This window comes from Hemitrygon akajei, chromosome 2 (assembly GCF_048418815.1).
Source record: "Hemitrygon akajei chromosome 2, sHemAka1.3, whole genome shotgun sequence".
Classification (NCBI taxonomy): Eukaryota; Metazoa; Chordata; class Chondrichthyes; order Myliobatiformes; family Dasyatidae; genus Hemitrygon; species Hemitrygon akajei.
Genome location: NC_133125.1, coordinates 52257001 through 52276700, shown reverse-complemented (window position 1 = coordinate 52276700; position 19700 = coordinate 52257001). Strand labels below are relative to the sequence as shown.

Here is a 19700-nt window from a genome sequence, read left to right as displayed (position 1 = left end):
ATAACCTCTGCCTTAAGTATACATAAAGACTTGGCCTCCACAGCTACCTGTGGCAAAGAATTCCACAGATTCACCACTCTCCAGCTTAAGAAATTCCTCCTCATCTCCATTCTAAATAGACATCCCTCTATTCTGAGACTGTGTCCTATGGTCTTAGACTCTCCCACCATAGGAAACATCCTCTCCACATCCTGTCTATCAAGGCCTTTCACCATTCAATAGGTTTCAATGAGGTCACCCCTCATTCTTCTGAATTCTAGTGAATACAGGCCCAGAACCATCAAACGCTCTTCATACGACAAGATATTCAATCCTGGAATCACTTTCATGATCCTCCTATGAACCCACTCCGGTTTCAGCACATGCTTCCTAAGATAAGCGGCTCAAAACTGCTCACAATATTCCAAGTGAGGCCATCATCCAAATCATTGACATATAACATTCTGTTATGATACCAGCCCCCTCCTTTGTGAGAATTGCAAGAGCCCTAGTGAAAGGGGGGTCAATGACCCGAGAGAGAGAGAGAGCAAGAGAGAGAGAGAGACAGGCTGAATGGACACAGGAAATGGAAAGACAGCAACGTGCTGGATACCGCATTCCACTGGGACAAAAGCTGGCGACTGTGGCATTGTTCTCAGGAGACACCTGGGAACTGCAGACGTGCCAACTCGCAGGGACATTGTAAAGCCCTCGGGCAAAGTGGGCTGGTTGAGAGAGAGATTGCATCACCTGCAACCTGATTGACACCTGAGATCCCGTGAGGCAGTATAAAGAAGGGTCTGAAAGAGGACGACCCTCAGACGCACCAAGGAGACACCAAGAAGCACGATACCGCTTCCCGTGGGAACGGGAAGCCATTTTGAAGTAAGCCACGTGCGTTAAATTCCGAATGCGGGGTTTGTGGCTGGAACCAACGGAAGATCGCTTTTAACTAACAACGGGGAAGATCGCTCCCCTGATTCCACGGATGTTTTGGGCAAGTTTTTCCGTTTATCTCTCTCTCTCTCCAACACGTGAAACCAAAAGGGAAAAGCCTGCAGACTTCAGAGTGACTCTTTATATTTCCAATTGGACTCAGTATTATACCCTAGACAACGAAAGAGCTTATTTCTGAGTGATTATTAATGTACCTGCGTTTTAGATTGAGTATTGACGCATGTTATCTGAATGTTTGTATTAACCTTAAATTTTGTGCCCCTTTATTAATAAAACTTTTGAAAATAGTACCATTGGACTTCAACTGACATATCTATCTTTGCTGGTAAGTGAAACCAGTTACTGGTTTCATAACAAGTGGGGTTCTCGTCTCGGGATTTGACACCAAAAAGGGGGAGGTCAGTCAATCGGGATTGTAAGTCAAAACAAAATAATTTGGATCTGGTACGCAGGTAGCCAGACAGAAAAACCAGCAAAGATGGACGTGTGTGAATTTAGGAGCACCAAAGCAGACTTGTTAAATTTGGCGAAGGGGTTAGAGGTGGAAAACGAGCAGGATCAAGCTGAGAGGCAAAGACAGCATGAAATTCGGATCAGAGAGTTAGCAGCAGCCGAGAGAGCGGCAGCGGGGAGAGAAAGAGAGAGGGAGGAGCTAAGGAGAGAGCGGTTTAATGTTAGTCGGGAGCTGAGAGTAGTACCTCCGTTCGAAGAGACGGATGTTGATAGTTATTTCTTGTTTTTTGAAACGGTGGCAGCTATGATGCCGACCCGCAGACGGGCGAGTGCGGTGGCCCCGCCCCTAGAGTCCCAAAGCTATCGCGCATGCGCGGTCACTCGCAGCCTGTCGGAAAAAGCGGCTGAGAAAGAGGACAGTTTAAATGAAGCCAGCGGTGATCTGGCCAAGATGTTTTTACCGACCCTGTACCATGAGGGTTCCGAGGGTGGTAAAACAGAAAGCAGTAAAGTAAAAGGGGGTAAGGGAGAGGAAATAGCCCTGCCCTTAGTGAAGAGAAAGGTCCTAGAGGTAGGAGCTAAAGTTGAGAAACGGATAAAGTTGTTAAAATGTCCAGAGTTGGACATGGTTAATCTGTCTGGTTTGGCAGAATTGTTTGAAGAAGTTCAGAGTTCTAAAGGTGTTCTCGATGGTCCCGAGAGTGAAATGAGGGCAGTCTTAGAGAGGAAGGGTATCCTTGCTGTGGAGAAGTCAGCTGAAATGGCCGAGGAGGTTGTTTCAGCTCGCAGGGTTGCGCCTTCCCCAACGGGGGGCTGCCTAGAGAGTAACTGGAAGGATCGGGAGACGTTAGAATTTGAAAAAGGTACGGGTATTGAAAGCCTGGAAGGGGCCAATGTCCCGTTTGAGTGTGTCCAAGATGGGGGCGCACGTGGTGCTGAACCTGGTAACAGAGCTCAGGGGAAGTCTGAGGTGTTTGATTCAGGGGAACGGGGCGGCCGTCTTTGTGGATCAGATAGGGTTGGTTCAGTAGGAAAAGGGTTAACCTTGGTAACCGTGGGAAGTGTGAGTTCCACGGTGTTTGTATTCGAGAGTGGGGCCAAGGTTAATGCCGAATTTAAGGGGGGAATGAGGATTGTTATTGAAGGAAACGGAAAGTCTGTAGTTCCCAAGTCGAAGGAAGAAATTTTAAACCTGGCAGATCGCTCACAGAGTGAGTCGGGAAATAGCGGGGCCCCCCACTCTATTGTTACGCCAGGGTGGGGTGTGAAGAGGTTGCATTCGAAATGCTACCTGAAAGAGGAGTTGGAATTAAAAACAAATAGCCTGAAGGGTCTTGACAGTTTGGGGCATGGTGTTGAAAAAATAGCCCCGATGAACGAGGCGGGCGGGAGTTCACCACGCCAAATTACTCAAAGTCCCAACGGGGGGACTCGCCAGAAAAGAGGTGACGGTTAATGGGGATGCCATTTTTTTTTTAAACAGCAAAGCAGGTTTTACGGGTTGCGCCAAAGCCTGTGAATAATAAAGACAGACCTTTGGAGACCTGCCGGCGAAGTAAACCGACCGAAACGATTAGTATTCGCATAAACTTTTGTAGATGCACCTAAGCTAAGATCACACCTCCTTAGTTATGTTGCTGAAGAAAGCAAATAAATAAGCTGGTTATTGAGCTGAAGTCTGATGCTGCCAGGCGTTAGCATGGCACGTGAGGTTAAGGTATTAAAGGAAAGGGGCACTGTACTTGTTACCTGTTTAGATGCTGACTTGAATGTATAACTGTATTACTCTGTAGTGAAAAGAAAAGCTTCTGTATTGTGTTAGATTCAAAATTTCTGTAAGACTCTGTACCACTCTGTGTTTTTAACCGCTGGTAAAAAACCTTTAAGAGGGGAGGTGTTATGATACCAGCCCCCTCCTTTGTGAGAATTGCAAGAGCCCTAGTGAAAGGGGGGTCAATGACCCGAGAGAGAGAGAGAGCAAGAGAGAGAGAGAGACAGGCTGAATGGACACAGGAAATGGAAAGACAGCAACGTGCTGGATACCGCATTCCACTGGGACAAAAGCTGGCGACTGTGGCATTGTTCTCAGGAGACACCTGGGAACTGCAGACGTGCCAACTCGCAGGGACATTGTAAAGCCCTCGGGCAAAGTGGGCTGGTTGAGAGAGAGATTGCATCACCTGCAACCTGATTGACACCTGAGATCCCGTGAGGCAGTATAAAGAAGGGTCTGAAAGAGGACGACCCTCAGACGCACCAAGGAGACACCAAGAAGCACGATACCGCTTCCCGTGGGAACGGGAAGCCATTTTGAAGTAAGCCACGTGCGTTAAATTCCGAATGCGGGGTTTGTGGCTGGAACCAACGGAAGATCGCTTTTAACTAACAACGGGGAAGATCGCTCCCCTGATTCCACGGATGTTTTGGGCAAGTTTTTCCGTTTATCTCTCTCTCTCTCCAACACGTGAAACCAAAAGGGAAAAGCCTGCAGACTTCAGAGTGACTCTTTATATTTCCAATTGGACTCAGTATTATACCCTAGACAACGAAAGAGCTTATTTCTGAGTGATTATTAATGTACCTGCGTTTTAGATTGAGTATTGACGCATGTTATCTGAATGTTTGTATTAACCTTAAATTTTGTGCCCCTTTATTAATAAAACTTTTGAAAATAGTACCATTGGACTTCAACTGACATATCTATCTTTGCTGGTAAGTGAAACCAGTTACTGGTTTCATAACACATTCAAAGAATTAGTCCCAAAAAGATCCCTGCAGAACACCCCACCAGTCACCAGCAGCCAACGAGAAAAGGCTCCCTTTATTCCCACTCTTTGCCTCCTGCCAATCAGCCAAAGCTTTATTCACGTTGGAATCTTTCTGGTGATACCATGGGCTCATAGCTTGTTATGCAGCCTCATGTGTGACACCTTGTCAAAGGCCTTCTGAAATTCCAAGTATGCAATATCAACCAATTCTCCTTTGTCTATCCTGCTCGTTGTTTCTTCAAATAATGCCAACGGAATAGTCAGGCGAGATTTTCCCTTGAGGAAACCATGCTGACTATGGCCTATTTTATTATGTGCCCCCAAGTACCCTGATATTTTATCCTTGATAATATATTCCAACATCTTCCCAACCATTGAAGTTAGACTAACTGGCCTATAGTTTCCTTTCTTCTTGAGGACTGGCGTTACATTTGTAATTTTCCAGTCTTCCAGAACCATTCAGGAATCTAGTGAATGTTGAAAGATCATTACTAATGCCTCCACAACCTCTTCAACTATTTCTTTCAGTACCCTGGAGTGTACACTATCTGGTCCACGTGACTTATCTACCTTCAGACCTTTCAGTTTCCCAAAAACCTCAAATAATGGTAACTTCACACACTTCATGTGGAACACCTGGAACTTCCACCATACTGCTAGTGTCTTCCATGGTGAAGATTGATGCAAAATACTTAAAACAGTTCATCCACCATTTCCTTGTCACCATTGCTACCTCTCCAGTATCGTTTTCCAGTGGTTCGATATCCAATCTCACCTCTCTTTTACACTTCATGTATCTGAAGAAACTTTCCAGAAATTCCAGCCACTGTTGCTCTGCTGTCATCCCTGCCAGTATTCTTTTCCAAACAATTCTGGCCGACTTCTCTCTCATGCCTCTGTAATTCCCTTTACTCCACGGTAATACTGATACATCTGACTTTAATTTCTTCTCAAAATCCAGGGCGAATTTGATCATATGATCTCTTGCCCCGAAGGGTTCTTTTACCTCAAGGTTTCTATGGAATTTTGCTTCATCGCACAACACCCAATCTAGAATAGCTGATATCCTAATGGGCTCAACCACACCTGCTCTACAAAGCCATCTAGTAGGCGGTCTAGAAATTCCCCCCTCCTGGAATCCAGCACCAACATGTTTTCCCAATCTACTTACATATTGACACCCCCACGACTACTGCAATATTGCCCTCTTGGTATGCATTTTCTATCTCACTTGTAATTCGTAGACCACATCCTTATTACAGTTTGAGGGTATCCTTTCGATACAATGTTGTATCCTTGGACGTTAAGTTCCCAGCTATAATGTGCTTTCAGCCACGATTCAGTGATGCCTACAACATCATACTTGCCAATCTGCAACTGTGCAACAAGTTCATCTACCTTATTCTATAAACTGTGTGCGAACATAACACATTCTGTCCTGTATTCACCCTTTACAATTTTGTCCACCTTTTACGTTGCAACTCATCCTGTTGACTGTAATTCTGCCTGATCAACAGCCTGTCCTCACTACACGTTGCCCCTGCTTGTAAACCTGCTACATCATCTTTAGCACTATCATCCACCTTTCCTATGATACTTCTTGCATTGAAATATACGCAGCTGAGGACACTAGTCGCACCATGCTCAGCCTTTTGATTCCTAACTTTGTCTGAGGTCTTACCAACATCTACCTCCACAACCTCTCCACTAACTGTTCTGACACTCTGGTTCCCATCCTCCTGCAACTCTATTTTAAACCCCACCATGCAGCATCAAGAGGATAACAGACCCCCACCAGTTCCGGTGCAAACTGTCTCTGCAGTACAGGTCCCACCTTCCCTGGAGGTGCCCAATGATCCAAAAATCTTCTGCCCTCCCTCCTACACCAAGTTCTTAGCCACATATTAAACTGTATAACCTTTTTGCTTCTGTCCTCTCTAGCAAGCAACACAGGTAGAAATCCTGAAATCACAACCCTGGAAGTCCTGCCCTTTAACTTGACACCCACCTCCCTGAACTCTCTATGCAGACCCTCGTCAGTCATCACACCCACATTATTGGTACCTACATGGACCACAACTTCTGGCTATTCGCCCTCCTACGTAAGAATGCTGAAGACTCAATCCAAGATATTCCAGACCCTGGCACCTGGGATGCAACATACCATCAGGGAATTTCAGTCTCGGCAACAGAACCTCCTGTCCGTTCTCCTAATTAACAAATCCCCTATCAGCATAACGTGCCTCTTCTTCCCCCCCCCCCCCCACCCCCACCTTCCTTTCTGAGTCACAGATGAAGACTCAGTGCCTGTGAAGACAGTGATTTTCCCCCAATAGTATCCAAAGTGATATACCTGTTGTTGAGGAGGATGGCCACTAGATTACTCTGCACTCACTCCTTAATCCCTTTCCCTTCCTAACTATCAGCCAGTTTCCTGTGTCCAGCACCTTGGGTGCAACCCCTTCAGTCTCCCAAATGATCCAGAGTTCATCCAGTTCCAGCTCCAGCTCCTTAACACGGATTGATAAAAGCTGCAGCTGAATGCACTTCTCACAGTGGTAGTCATCAGGGACACTGGAGGTCTCCCTGTCTTCCCCCATCCTGCTGGTATCTGTTGAGCATGTATGAAGAAGGAAAGCAAAAAAAAACTTAACCTAGAGCTTTCCTTTTGCTTTCTCTGAAGCCTCGAAGAGCTAACGTCTCAAGATGACCTCTCTCTGTTCACTCAGACGACGGCCGCTGTGCTTGCCACTCCCTTCAATTTGCTCTTGCTAATGCCAACTGGTCGCTGGTCAAAGGTCTTTTTTGTAAATGGCTGTGAATCTCTGCCTTTAAAATCTCGATCACCATTCTGATTAAAAGGTAGCCCTCTAATGCAGTCCCTGCCATGGATTATCCACCTCGATTTTTCTTCAATTCCCTTATACCATCTCCTTGTCTCACTAGCCTCAGGCTGCAAAGTTATGCAATGACAATGGTATCCCAGTAGAAAGACCATTTTTTTCTGATAATAGCACTGCCACAGTTCGACAAAACCAGCATTTTGAAATTCCTTAAAAGAATATTGTAACTAACAGGAACAGTGCAAGCACACGAATGAATTGACCACATGGTGGCAACCTCCTGAATGAGAGAAAGGAAAAGAAATCAAACTAGAAAAAAGGGAAGCAACTTTTTTTTTTGAAAGAATTCCTAATAGGTTTCTTTTGTGGTGTTGGGTCTGAATTGTATTATGTTTGTTGACACTATAATATTTTTGTACAAACCTTCTCTCTTCCTAATTTTAACAGAGTCATTAACTACTTGTTTTAACAATTTAACGCCTGCCTTGAAATTACAAGTACCTTAATGTTTCCTATTAGCTGACTCTCCAGAGTGTCTTTCGGAAGAAATGTTCCACTACGTGTCAAGCACTGTAAAACTACAAACGTCTGTACTTGAAGTTGTCCACATCACAACAGATGGTGAACATTCAGTTCTGAAGGGTCAGATCGATTTGTTCATCACACTACACTTTCAATGTTGTTTGACCGTTCCTGCATTTCCATTCAAATCAGTTGAAGCATTTAATTTGCCTTTATGTCATCAAACTAAAGCACAGTTTCCTTACGATAAAGCTAATTTGATTAACTATGGCCTTTCTTATTTGGTTAACTGCTCTGTTCCCACAATTTACCCAGTAATTTAACTGAGTATAAATTGTTTCTCTAACAAGTAAAATACATCATTATTTGTGATATGTCAAGACATTTTGTTCTCTAATTTTTTTTACACTAAAATATCTAATTTTTTATTAGATCAGGCTACGGATATCAAGAACAGCATTTATGCGTAGCTCTAACTGGCTCATAGCTGAAGCCATCTTTCTCATTCGTTTTGGGTGAAGGTACTCCTACAATGCTGTTGGGAAGGGAATTCTAGATTTAGATACAGGAACATTGATGGAATGGCCATATACTGTATATGCAAATCAGAATGATGTTGAACTTGGAGGAAAACATGCAAGATGCGGTGTTCACAGGTGGATAAAACTCTTCTCCTTTAGTAAAGTTTGCCGGTTTCAGAGATGATGTTTTAGTAGTGTTGGCAAGGAACTGCAAAGTATTTTGTAAGTGGTACATATTGTGAAAACTGTATGCCAGTGGTGGAGTCAAAGAATGCGCAGGCTGGTGGAAAGGTTAACAATCAAACAGCCTGCTTTAGCCTAGATGGTGTTTCTGGATCTGCATGCACCTAGTTAAGTGTACAGCATTGAGTCACTCTTCTGATTTGTGCCTCGTAAGTATCGGAGAGGCTTGCTAGATAAAATGTACATGCATAGTGATTAAAGCTACAATGGAAGGGTAGTTACAAAATTATACAAGAGAATGTGGGAAATGGAAAAAGAAGTCAAATTAGTGATGTATGTAGGATGCTTTTGAGACCACTGTTAATGCATGTTCTTGGACAGAAGAGAGGAAGGTTCTTCATATCCCTGGCCTGTGTTGTATATTAAGAAACACACAATCCTCTTCACCTTGATGATTGAAGGTTTTCTGCTCTGAATCCATACTCAGCATTGCTATGAATGAATGCTGAGCTGCCCCAGTGAAACAATTCCTCAGTAACACATTGAATAATTCAAAAATGAATGAACTGACAAAAATAAGATCTGACCTACCATTGGATTTTACATCTGAGAAGGAGGAGCCATCTTCGAGAGTGAACAGCTGAGGAACACACGCGGCCGTGCTGAGCCCCTGTCCCAGGTAAGAGGCAGCAGAGTAGTAGGAATGCATCCTGTACTGAGGTGTCACATTGTGGCCTGAAAACCGGCTCTCTGGGGTTTTCATTTGCTGGAATGAGAAGAACATACATTCCACCTATCAATCCTTTGCACAGAACAACATCTCTAAAATTCCAGTACACTGAGAATATCACAGAAGAATTAGCAAATCTGCAATAACAAAGGACTAGAAACTGCACAATGAGTAAATTATATTCCTTTGTAACATCTGAAAATGGAAAAATTCTGTTTTACACTTGCACCTAGCTACTGTATACACTATAATTAGTGAATAAAAATATAGCTAGCTCCTAGTCGGTACATTGCCGACAAGACCTACAGGAAGAAAATGATTGCAGAGCTCCCCCTGTGGTTCAGTATCTTAAGGCACTGTTAGTATGACATCTGACTACTGAAGGTAGTTAAAATAATCAGGCAGGTTCCTCAAAGTATAACGTCAATGGTAGGGATAAAAAAGATACCTAGTAAAAGAGACATTGAGGAACGTGTAGAGTTAAATAATGAATAGGTAACAAGATTTCAAAAGTGATGATTTTACCTGAGGCTGAACTTTAAGAACAGCTAACAGACAGACAAGAGCCATGCTTTAATAATTTATCTAGCTTTTAAACAGATTTTGTAAATGACTCCATAGCAGACAGAAGATAAAAGATTGCAGAGTTGAGTGGATTAGTGGGCTGGATTGCTTTTTGGCAATCAGAAAGCAGGAAGTGGGAGTAAAAATTACCTATTTGCATTTGGAGAGTACGTTCAACTGGTGCTCCACATGGATCAATACTATATAATTTACACTAACAATCCAGACTTTGGGATCAATATCCTAAATTTAGAGGCAATACTAAATTTTGAAGGTCGGGGAGGGGGAGTTGACAAGATGGGCAGGATAAGTCAATAAGGAAGAAAATAGCAACCAATTTGACGAGGTTCCACAGATAAATACAAAGTGGTATATTTTAGCATGTAGAATAGGGAGATCACCTCTTACTTCCCTGGAAACCTATGTGATAAAGAGGAACAAAAGATTGTGGAATGCAAAATACAGTTGTACAACAGGTTAGTTAGGCCACACAAAAAAAAATGCAAACCAAGCAACATAACTTATTTCTAGAGGGGGTGAACTGAAAAGTAGGAAATGTAGGGAACGTGTACTGGCTCTTGATCAAACTGCATTTAAAGTACAGTTCTGAATGCCGTAAGAATTTTGAGGCAACGGAGCTGCAGAGTTATAAGGATGATGCAAAGTACGCAAATAGACAAGTATCAGGAAATATTAAAAGACTGGGTTCCTGCTCCAAGGGGGAAAGGCACTGAAGGGTAACTTAATAGAAGTCTTAAAAATAAAATTTCCAAGTAAATTTATTATCAGATTACATACAGTATATGTTACCACATACTACTTTGAGATTTTTTTTCTTAGCAAGTATTTAAACAAAAAAAATATATAGAATTTCATGAAAAACTATACAGACACAATGACTGGCAAACAACCAACTTGCAAAAGAAAAAAGGTGCAAATAAAAAAATAATACTGAAAACATAAGCTTTGAAGAAAGTGAATTTGTGGGCCGTAGAATCCATTTGGAGTAGTGAATGAAGTTATCCATGCTGGTTCAGGAGCCTGACGATTTAGAGTAGTAACTGTTCCTGAATCTGATGGTACAGGACCCAAGGCTTCTGCACCTCCTGTCCAATGGTAGTCACGAGAAGAGAGCATGGCCAGGATAGTGGATTTTGTTAGACAATAAAGTTTAGATCGAGTGCAACAGGAATATCTCCAGTTCTTGGAAAAGACACAATTATCAACCACCAATATGAGCAAGTCACCATTAAATTCAATATAGACAACTCAAGAAAACTCTGTACACACAGTGATGAGAAAATGGAATTCCCCACAAGGAGCAGCTGAAACGAATTGTGCAGATGCACTTGACAAAAGGCTGGCCTAGTATATGAAGGAGGGAGAAGAAGGTTGTGCTGAAAGACTTGGATGAGTAATGATAAGGCTCAAGGGGAACATAAATGCCAGGTGGAACTGGTCGGGCTGAATAGCCGTTTCTATTTTTACATCATTTGACACAATAGGATTACTATGCCATACAGTAGCCCCTGTGGAGAATTAAGCGACCAGACCCTGTTTGTGTAAAACCAGCTCTCTTCATGTAAACAATAGAACAACTTGCCTCCTGAGTGTATGGAAGATAACCTGTCAGTAATCCCAATCGTAACGTCAGAATGTGTGCATGTGAGAGTGAGTGCATCTCCTATATAATTGATAAGAACTAAGTAACTAATTGCACACTTAATGAACCGCTGGTGTACTGGAGGGCTGCTGAAAACCAAGGACTTGCATGACAGGGAACCAAAATAGGGAATTAGAAACAAGGAGTCACCCAGCATGGAAACAGGTTCTTCAACTTTCAGGCACACACTAACATCAATCTTCCTGTACTCATTCCACATTCTCTCAACACCCCATGCTTCTCAAATTCTACCACTCATCTACAAACTAAGCCTCGAAGTTTCTTGGCCTCAAGGCAGCCGACATAAATGGAGTACAAGTAGACAAAATCAACAACTGCTGATGAAACACAAATGATAATGAATTATTTGCATTTGTGTTTGAAACATGTTGAATGAGTTCATGGCTACAATGGTGAAGTCAGCTTCTTTTGTCCTCCACAAGGAAGCAACAGATGTTTAGTCCAATGCATTTGGTAGTTCAACACCTTGTAGTGTTAAAAGAATATTGGCTAAGAAATTCTTTATATCATTTAACCGAAGGCCTGAGGAGAAGGTGGGTCTCAAACTCCACAGTTTGAGACGAAAGTGGATCATATTCTAAGCAAGGTCAACATTCTCAGGAAGAGCCTACACTGCCATCGTGGCAGCCTAGAGAGGACAGGCCTTTCAGCTAGCAGGAAATGGACTTCTATTGAGACCTATTCTAGTGTGTGAAACCCACATCATTTGTTAACTACTTCTCTTAAATTAAAAATATGCATAACATCACATATTGGTAAGCCAAATTATATCCCAAAACCTTGTGCATGTGTTCACCAAGGACCGGGATGCAGAAATGCATGCAATCCCATATTAAGTACAATTTTACTGCACAAAAATGTTCCGTTGTGTGACTGAATTTCCAGGCTATTCTTTTTCAGTACACTAATAAATAATTAGTAAACACGAGGGGTGACTGATAAGTTTGTGGCCTAAGGTAGAAGGAGTCAATTTTAGAAAACCTAGCACGTTTATTTTTCAACATAGTCCCCTCCTACATGTACACACTTAGTCCAGCGGTCGTGGAGCATACGGATCCCTTCTTTGTAGAAGTGGTCCACAGCAGGGGTGATTGATAAATTCGTGGCCCAAGGTAAATGAGATGAGTTATTAACTTCAAACTTTCTGCATTATCACTCAAAGAGTTGAACTGCATGTGCATGTAACGAGAGCATCTTGGACCTCCAGGTGGTCCACAGCAGGGGTGATTGATAAGTTTGTGGCCTAAGGTAGGAGATGAGTTCTCGTTACATGCACATGCAGTTCAACTCTTTGAGTGAAAATGCAGAAAGTTTGAAGTTAATAACGCATCTCCTTCTATCTTAGGCCACGAACTTATCAATCACCCCATGCTGTGGACCACTTCTGGATTTCCAAGACGCCGATTTCTACAAAGAAGTGATCCGTATGCTTCACGACTGCTGAACTAAGTGTTTAAATGTAGGAAAAATAAATGTGCTAGGCTTTCTAAAATTGACTCCTTCTACTTTAGGCCACGAACTTCTCAATCACCCCTCGTATTTTCAGAAAGAGAAATAAGCACTTTTAATGAGTGCAGAGTAAGAAGAAGGGAGAAAAATGTAAGGGAGAAAGTGTAAAAATTAGAAACCAAAAGAAATAGTGAGAAAACAAATATCTTAAGAGAATCAATGGGCAAGTTTGTCAAGACCACAGCTGGACTAGATAGGTAAAGCAACAGCACAACAGTTTATATGAATAAATAAAATAGAAATTGTCCTAAAACAGAAATCTCTTTACAAAGCATACCATTGTGGGACAGAAACAACATTTCCAAATCCCTGATCTTTATTCAGTCAGATGATCTCACCCATGGTCCCTGCAAGCCACTTTCAAATTCCTAAGGTAGGAAGATGAAAAACTACAGCTTCAAGTAATTTTATTACTGATTTTAATCAGATTTTTGATTGGCTCTTTCAAATGCTGAATGCAGAATTTTGCTTTCACCTTACTGCCATCTGCACATCAAGAATTGGAGGAATGAACATGAAACATATTTTCAATGCTTGGAAAAATAGTCTTTTTGGTCATTCTCAGAGAACCAGATTAAATGTATTTCTAAGAAGCCTCGGATTCAAATTCTCTCCAGTTATTCAAAAACTGAGCTCAACCATATCGGATCAGAATAGGAGAGATAATGAAGTACATTCTTGATTGAAAGATAATCATTTCCACTATATTCAAGGTGAACAAAATTTTTTATTTAATTTAGTGAATAACTGAACGTGATGCTTTGTCTAATGGCAAAAAAGTAAGAAATTTCAGTTAAATCCACAGTTTGCTGCTTTTGGTTATGTGGTTTCCAGGGTTACATCGATCAAATTAATGCAAATGGACATTAATAAACTTTACTGTACCAAGCCAGTACACGGAAAAACATTACGTACTTTACTGTGCAAAAGTCTTAAGCTCATGTAAAAGATTTCTGTAGAGCAAAGATGCTTTCAAAAATAAAGTTTCTAAATATCAAAACAAATTACTATAAAGAGTAGTAAACAGTAAAAAACTGAAACAATTTAATACTTGGTGCAGTATGGCGCAATGTCCATGCTGGCATCAGTGCTGCCCTCCAGTGTTTGTTTGGCAGAAGACAAGCTGTATCGTATTTGACTGCAGACTGCTGCAACACTCATGGAACTCGGGAACTTGAACTACGTTTTTTTTCTGTGTGACTGTATTTTACTCCTATCTTGTATGTGCTGTATGTGCCGTGTGCTCTGTGTAACTGTTGGTACTGTGTTTTGCACCTTGGTTTCATTTGGCAGCATTCATTTATGGTAGAATGACAATTAAACTTAACTTAAAAGCACAATGGAGTGAATAGCCTCACTGGGCTGCGTCTGTGTAGCATGTGCGTTTAAGAATGTTTGATTTTCTTAATTTTCAATTGTTAGTACCTTTTGTATATTACTACTAAGCATTTCATTATTGAGAGCAAAATCATTAATTAAGAGTTGCAAACGGGGAAGCTGGCTAGTAAAGCCCACAAAGGATAGTTAGATGAAACTAGTCATAAGTGACCTTATATATTTTCACTCCAATGCTTCCAACATTAGGCACGTGAGGGTTTAAGAAAGGCCAGTCTAACTATGAAACCCGCAGCAAATGCCATTAATGCAGTCCCGTGCTCAGTAGAAAACTAAACTACCATTGAATAGTGAGGTATCCGAGATAACAAAGGGGATTTTTTTTTTAAGAAACATCAGAATACCACACTGAAGTGCAAAACAATCACAGAAGCATCACTTTCAACCTGCTATGGAAGTGGCTTCATTAAAGTAGGTAGCACCGCACAACTTGCAGGGTTGTTCAGTATGCTGAACCTCAGTCCTACATTGATTTATTGGTCCCTGGGCTAGTTCACCAGAAGGCCTGGTAGCTAATGCAATCTTATCTGGCATTCCAGTAGCCATTTGGTCCAGCTAGCTTTTTGGCCGATGATCCATTATTTCTGCCAGATGGCTAGGCTGGCTTGCGCCGCTTTACACTGACAGGCATGTGTACTCCAATCACATCACCGTCACTGGGCACACCCTCAGCAGCTCCAGCCATTTGCAAAGAAACAGATCTCAGGACTACTGTGAAGATACTGGCATGAGGCAGTGTAATATTGTTCTCCCCTTCCACTCCAAAATTTTAAAGTCAGCAAGCCAGTCCATTGAGTTTGTCATGAGCCAATTTATTGAGCATGTCTTGGAGCATGTGACGGATGGTGTGTATGTCTCAAAGTCCTGTGAGGTGCAGGCTTTGTTTCTGGTACAGACAGGTGATGTTTGAACAATACCTGTAAGAAGAAACAATAAAAGAGGATAGATTGTTAGACAGCAGGTACACCTTCAAATGTAACACAGCTCATCATGATCAAGCTTTTCAATAACTTAAGGATATACCGTAGATTCCGGACTACAGAGCGCACCTGATTTTAAGCCGCTGGCTCTAATTTTAGAAATAAAATCATTTTTTTAAATGTAAAGGCCGCACCGGATTTTAGGCCGCACCGGATTTTCGGCCGCAGGTGTCCCACGTTGTAATATGAGATATTTACACAGAAAGATATTACACGTGAGGATTTTTTTAACTTTTAATTAAATCCATATGGTAACAAAAACAAATACATATTGCAAATGCTTTTTTTCGAACCGTGCCCGTACGCGGCTACTTTTAAATATACGTTGCGTATACTTCTTTACTGAACAACATTCCAATATCTCCTAACGACTGGTAAAAAATATATATACTGCAGCCTACCAGGAAAAGTTATTGATACCTTTAACTTAAAAGCAGAGTTCGCTCAGATCCAAAGCCGCTCGCGTAATGCGCTCCCCCCCTCCTTTCTGTTACATCGCAAACGGCATTTAAAAGCAGATTTCGCTCGGATCCAAAGCCGCTCGCGTAATGCGCTCCCCCCCCCTCCTTTCCGTTTCATCGCAAACGGCATTTAAAAGCAGATTTCGCTCGGATCCAAAGCCGCTCGCGTAATGCGCTCCCCCCTCCTTTCCGTTTCATCGCAAACGGCATTTTCCCACAAGACACCGCGAAACCGGGTGTGTCGTCATAGCATCCCGCGATGTAGTACAGAAAACAAATATAGTTTAAACTAAGTAGGGTAGGTAGCACAATGCTTCGAGTGTTTTCCATGTTGATGAGGGTGAGTACAAATGACTGATTTACAATAATTTAATTGTGAAAGTGCGCTTGATTTATCGTACAATTTCATTGGACCTCTGTGAACTACTCATCAATTTTATTGGTCTACTGTTACGAGGCAAAATGTTTACGAGGCGGCATGAAAAAAAACCATGCATTAGCCGCTTCGGATTATTGGCCGCAAAGTTCAAAGCTGTTCAAAATGTGGGAAAAAAGTAGCGGCTTAAAATCCGGAATCTACGGTAATACTATTTAAGAGAAAATATGAGTCAGCAACCCATCCAAATTAGTTTTCCTAGAGTGGCAATAATTTTCACAATTCAATCAATGCTACACACGTATAAATGACAATAAACTTGATGACTTGAGAAACTTCATAAACTTTCAAGTAGAAATGCACAAGGAGCCAAAACTGAAAGGAAGATTCCTAATAATATGGATTAATAAAATAAATAAATAAGAAATCAGAATATTTGAAATGATCTTCCTTTTTCAGTTAGTGACCAATTTGCTTACTTACTTATTTAATTGATTAATTGATTGAGATACGACGCACAACTGACCCTTCTGGCCCACCAAACCCAGCAACCCACCCATTTTAACCTCAGCCTAATTGCAGGAGAATTTACAATGAGTTAACCTACTAGCTGGTACATCTTTGGACTGCGGGAGGAAATCCATGTGCACTCGGGAAGAACATAATAAACTTTCTTAAAGAGAATGCCAGAATTGCACTCCGAACTCTGACACCCCAGGGTGTAATACTGTTGTGACCATATGTGACCATTTCTAGAATTCAATTTTTATTCCATCTGTCCATTTTACTCTATCTGTCCCTTCACTTAATCCCTGCAACCTTTTTCCATACATTTCATGTTTTATTTAAATTCAGCATTTCATTATTTAATTTCATTGGCATCAAATTCATTGATGCTAGAGTGACAACAACTGCATTGTTTTTGTTAACCAATCATATTAAAAATTGTAGAAGTATTTTCCTTATTATTAAAACAATGACAATTACTTATTTAAAGACTAATGGCTTTTCTGCCAAAACATCACAATGCATAAAAGAGAAAACATGCAACTAATAAAATGATTTAATGTTTTTCTTAAAACCCAGATCATGTTACTGGTTAGAGTCAAATGCTAGAAATGAGCAGTGAAACTGTACAGATTTGTTGAAGTTTGTTTGAAAAGGAATTTATAGACTCAAAAATAATCTTCACTGCTGTAAACAGATGTTGACAATCTGTATATCCTAGTGGGCAAGCAAGAAATGGCATAATTATTGACTGACTATTCTGCTTTACTCTCTCAAGCAAAAACAAGATTCCAAAGAGAAGTACTTAAGCATTAGTAAACAACAGACAATGTTACATGGTTTAGGACTGAGGACTCCTGGAAAAGAGCTACAGACCACTGAAGAACAGATGCAGGTGATGAAAGAGAAATGGCTATCCACAGCTTCAATCAGTCTTTTAACAAATGCCAAGTCTCCAATTGTCTCAAAGGCCACAAATCAATCAGATTTTCTTTCATGATTATGAACTTCATTATTCACTTTAGTTGTGCTAGACAATGATTTTCTAAAACCATTCTCCTATCTGCATCTCTATTCCCTTTCCCTTTCTTCAGCAACATGGGCAAACTCAGACAATTAGATAATAATGATGATGATCCAGAAGAAGCTGGCGCCAGCGAACAACGCTACCACAGGCGACATACTCCATATTGTCCACAAAACTGTTGCTTTGACTTTTACATCTTATTTTTCTTTTTAAATGTGGTTCTGGTCTATTGGAGCCTGTGATCTACAGTTTGATGGTGAGCAATCTTGTGCTTTGCTGTCTGCAAGAAGGAACTGGGAGAGGAGTGGCCTTAAGGCCAAGAAGGTTAGAGACAGGGCATGAGCCCATGATCGACTCCATTTCTCAGTAATCTCACCAATTAAAGTGTTGAGGGAGACTGAAAACATCGAGGTAGATGCTGAGGGTGAGCAAGTTCAACACCATCTACTCGCCTCTCACTCGCTGCTGCTGGAGGAGGGTGTCTGCACGTGACAGTCAGTCTTTCTCACTCTCCCCCTTGCTGCTCCAGAGGGAAGGCCCCTGAGTTCGAATGATCTGTCAGAGAATGGTCCCAGAGCAAGGCCTAATCAACACGGTTTATGGTTTGGACTGTAGTTCACATTATGATGTGGTTTCTGGTTTATGGTTGCTCCTTTCTCTACTGTGTTCTTGGGCAAATTTGAATTGGGGCGGCCTGCACATAGAAGCATAGAAAATAGGTGCAGAAGTAGGCCATTCAGCCCTTCGAGCCTGCACTGCCATTCAGTATGATCATGGCTGATCATCCAACTCAGAACTCTGTACCTGCTTTCTCTCCATAACCCCGATCCCTTTACCCACAAGGGCCATATCTAACTCCCTCTTAAATATAGCCAATGAACCAGCCTCAACTGTTTCCTGTGGCAGAGAATTCCACAGATTCACCACTCTCTTGGTGAAGTTTTTCCTCATCTCGGTCCTAAAAGGCTTCCCCATTATCCTTAAACTGTGACCCCTCATTCTGAACTTCCCCAACATCAGAAACAATCTTCTTGCATCTAGCCTGTCCAATCCCTTTAGAATTGTATACGTTTCAATAAGATCCCCCCTCAATCTTCTAAATTCCAGCGAGTATAAGCCTAGTCGATCCAGTCTTTCTTCATATGAAAGTCCTGGCATCCCAGGAATCAATCTGGTGAACCTTCTTTGTACTCCCTCTATGGCAAGAATGTCTTTCCTCAGATTAGGGGACCAAAACTGCACACAATACTCTAGGTGTGGTCTCACCAAGTGAAAACTGAGTTGAATTGAACATGGACTCTTCGATTTTGTGTTTAATATTCTGTGTTTTTACTCATTCTTTGTTGTTGTTGTATGCACAATTTGTGTGTGTGTGTGCGTGCGCGTGTGTGTGTGCGCACGTGCGCACACAGAGGAAGGGTTGACATTTTTTCTTTGAACCAGTTCCATGGCTTTCCTTCTTAGTTTTCTTTGTTTCCTGGCTGTCTGTGGAGATGAACCTCAGGGTTACATACTGTGTACCTACTTTGATAATAAATAGACTTTGAATCCTTTGAATACAGAGAAATATACACCTAGCTAAAGCTGAATGATTAGATTGATTCATAGGAGATTATAAATTAAAACAAAAATAGGGACCTGTTCTGAGGATTAATGTCTCACCTAGAGTACTTGGTTGGAATACATGCATCTCAGTACCGCATTGGAGGATCTTATAGACCCCACAAGCAGCTGACAACAATGCTGCTGGCTATCCTGTACATTGTAACTGTGAAGTGCAACACTAAGTCTGTAAGAACATCTGTCTTGTCACCTTCCAGCAAGAATCGTTACACGGCATACAAGAGAAAAGCTCAGTAGGGAATTGTAGCTTGTAAAGATAATGGAAATGCACTGCTTTAATCTAATTCACAGCAGCTAATAAGCATGCACCATGGTGCTGCAGTTCTGCCTGAGATGTAGCGTCTACATGGTATATGCCCAGTAACTTGCAGCGTGAAAGCACGCACAATAGTTATAATAGTCGGTATATGTAGTGTTTTATCAATTGCTCCAGATGGAGAAAAAGTACAGGTTTTTACAAGTTAAGTGAAAGCAATTGCAGCCTACAAAATTTTGAACAACTGGGCATGGGATAGTCTGGGGTCACCTTACTTCTGCAAGTCCACAGCAGAGTTTAGCATAATTACATGACTGGGTACCTGGTCTAAATTCTAAGGTAAAACAGATACATAAGTAGTC

The 19700-nt window shown here is 41.6% G+C and overlaps 1 protein-coding gene across 1 annotated transcript in view; it reads right to left on the bottom strand.

Annotated features, from left to right (window-relative positions):
- LOC140741776 (doublesex- and mab-3-related transcription factor 1-like) overlaps positions 1–19700 on the bottom strand; it is a 175094-nt gene that overhangs the window by 52920 nt on the left and 102474 nt on the right. Inside the window, exon 6 of the mRNA XM_073072153.1 lies at positions 8818–8992. Within this exon, the coding sequence (XP_072928254.1) occupies positions 8818–8992 (175 nt within the window). The remainder of the gene's footprint in view (positions 1–8817; positions 8993–19700) is intronic.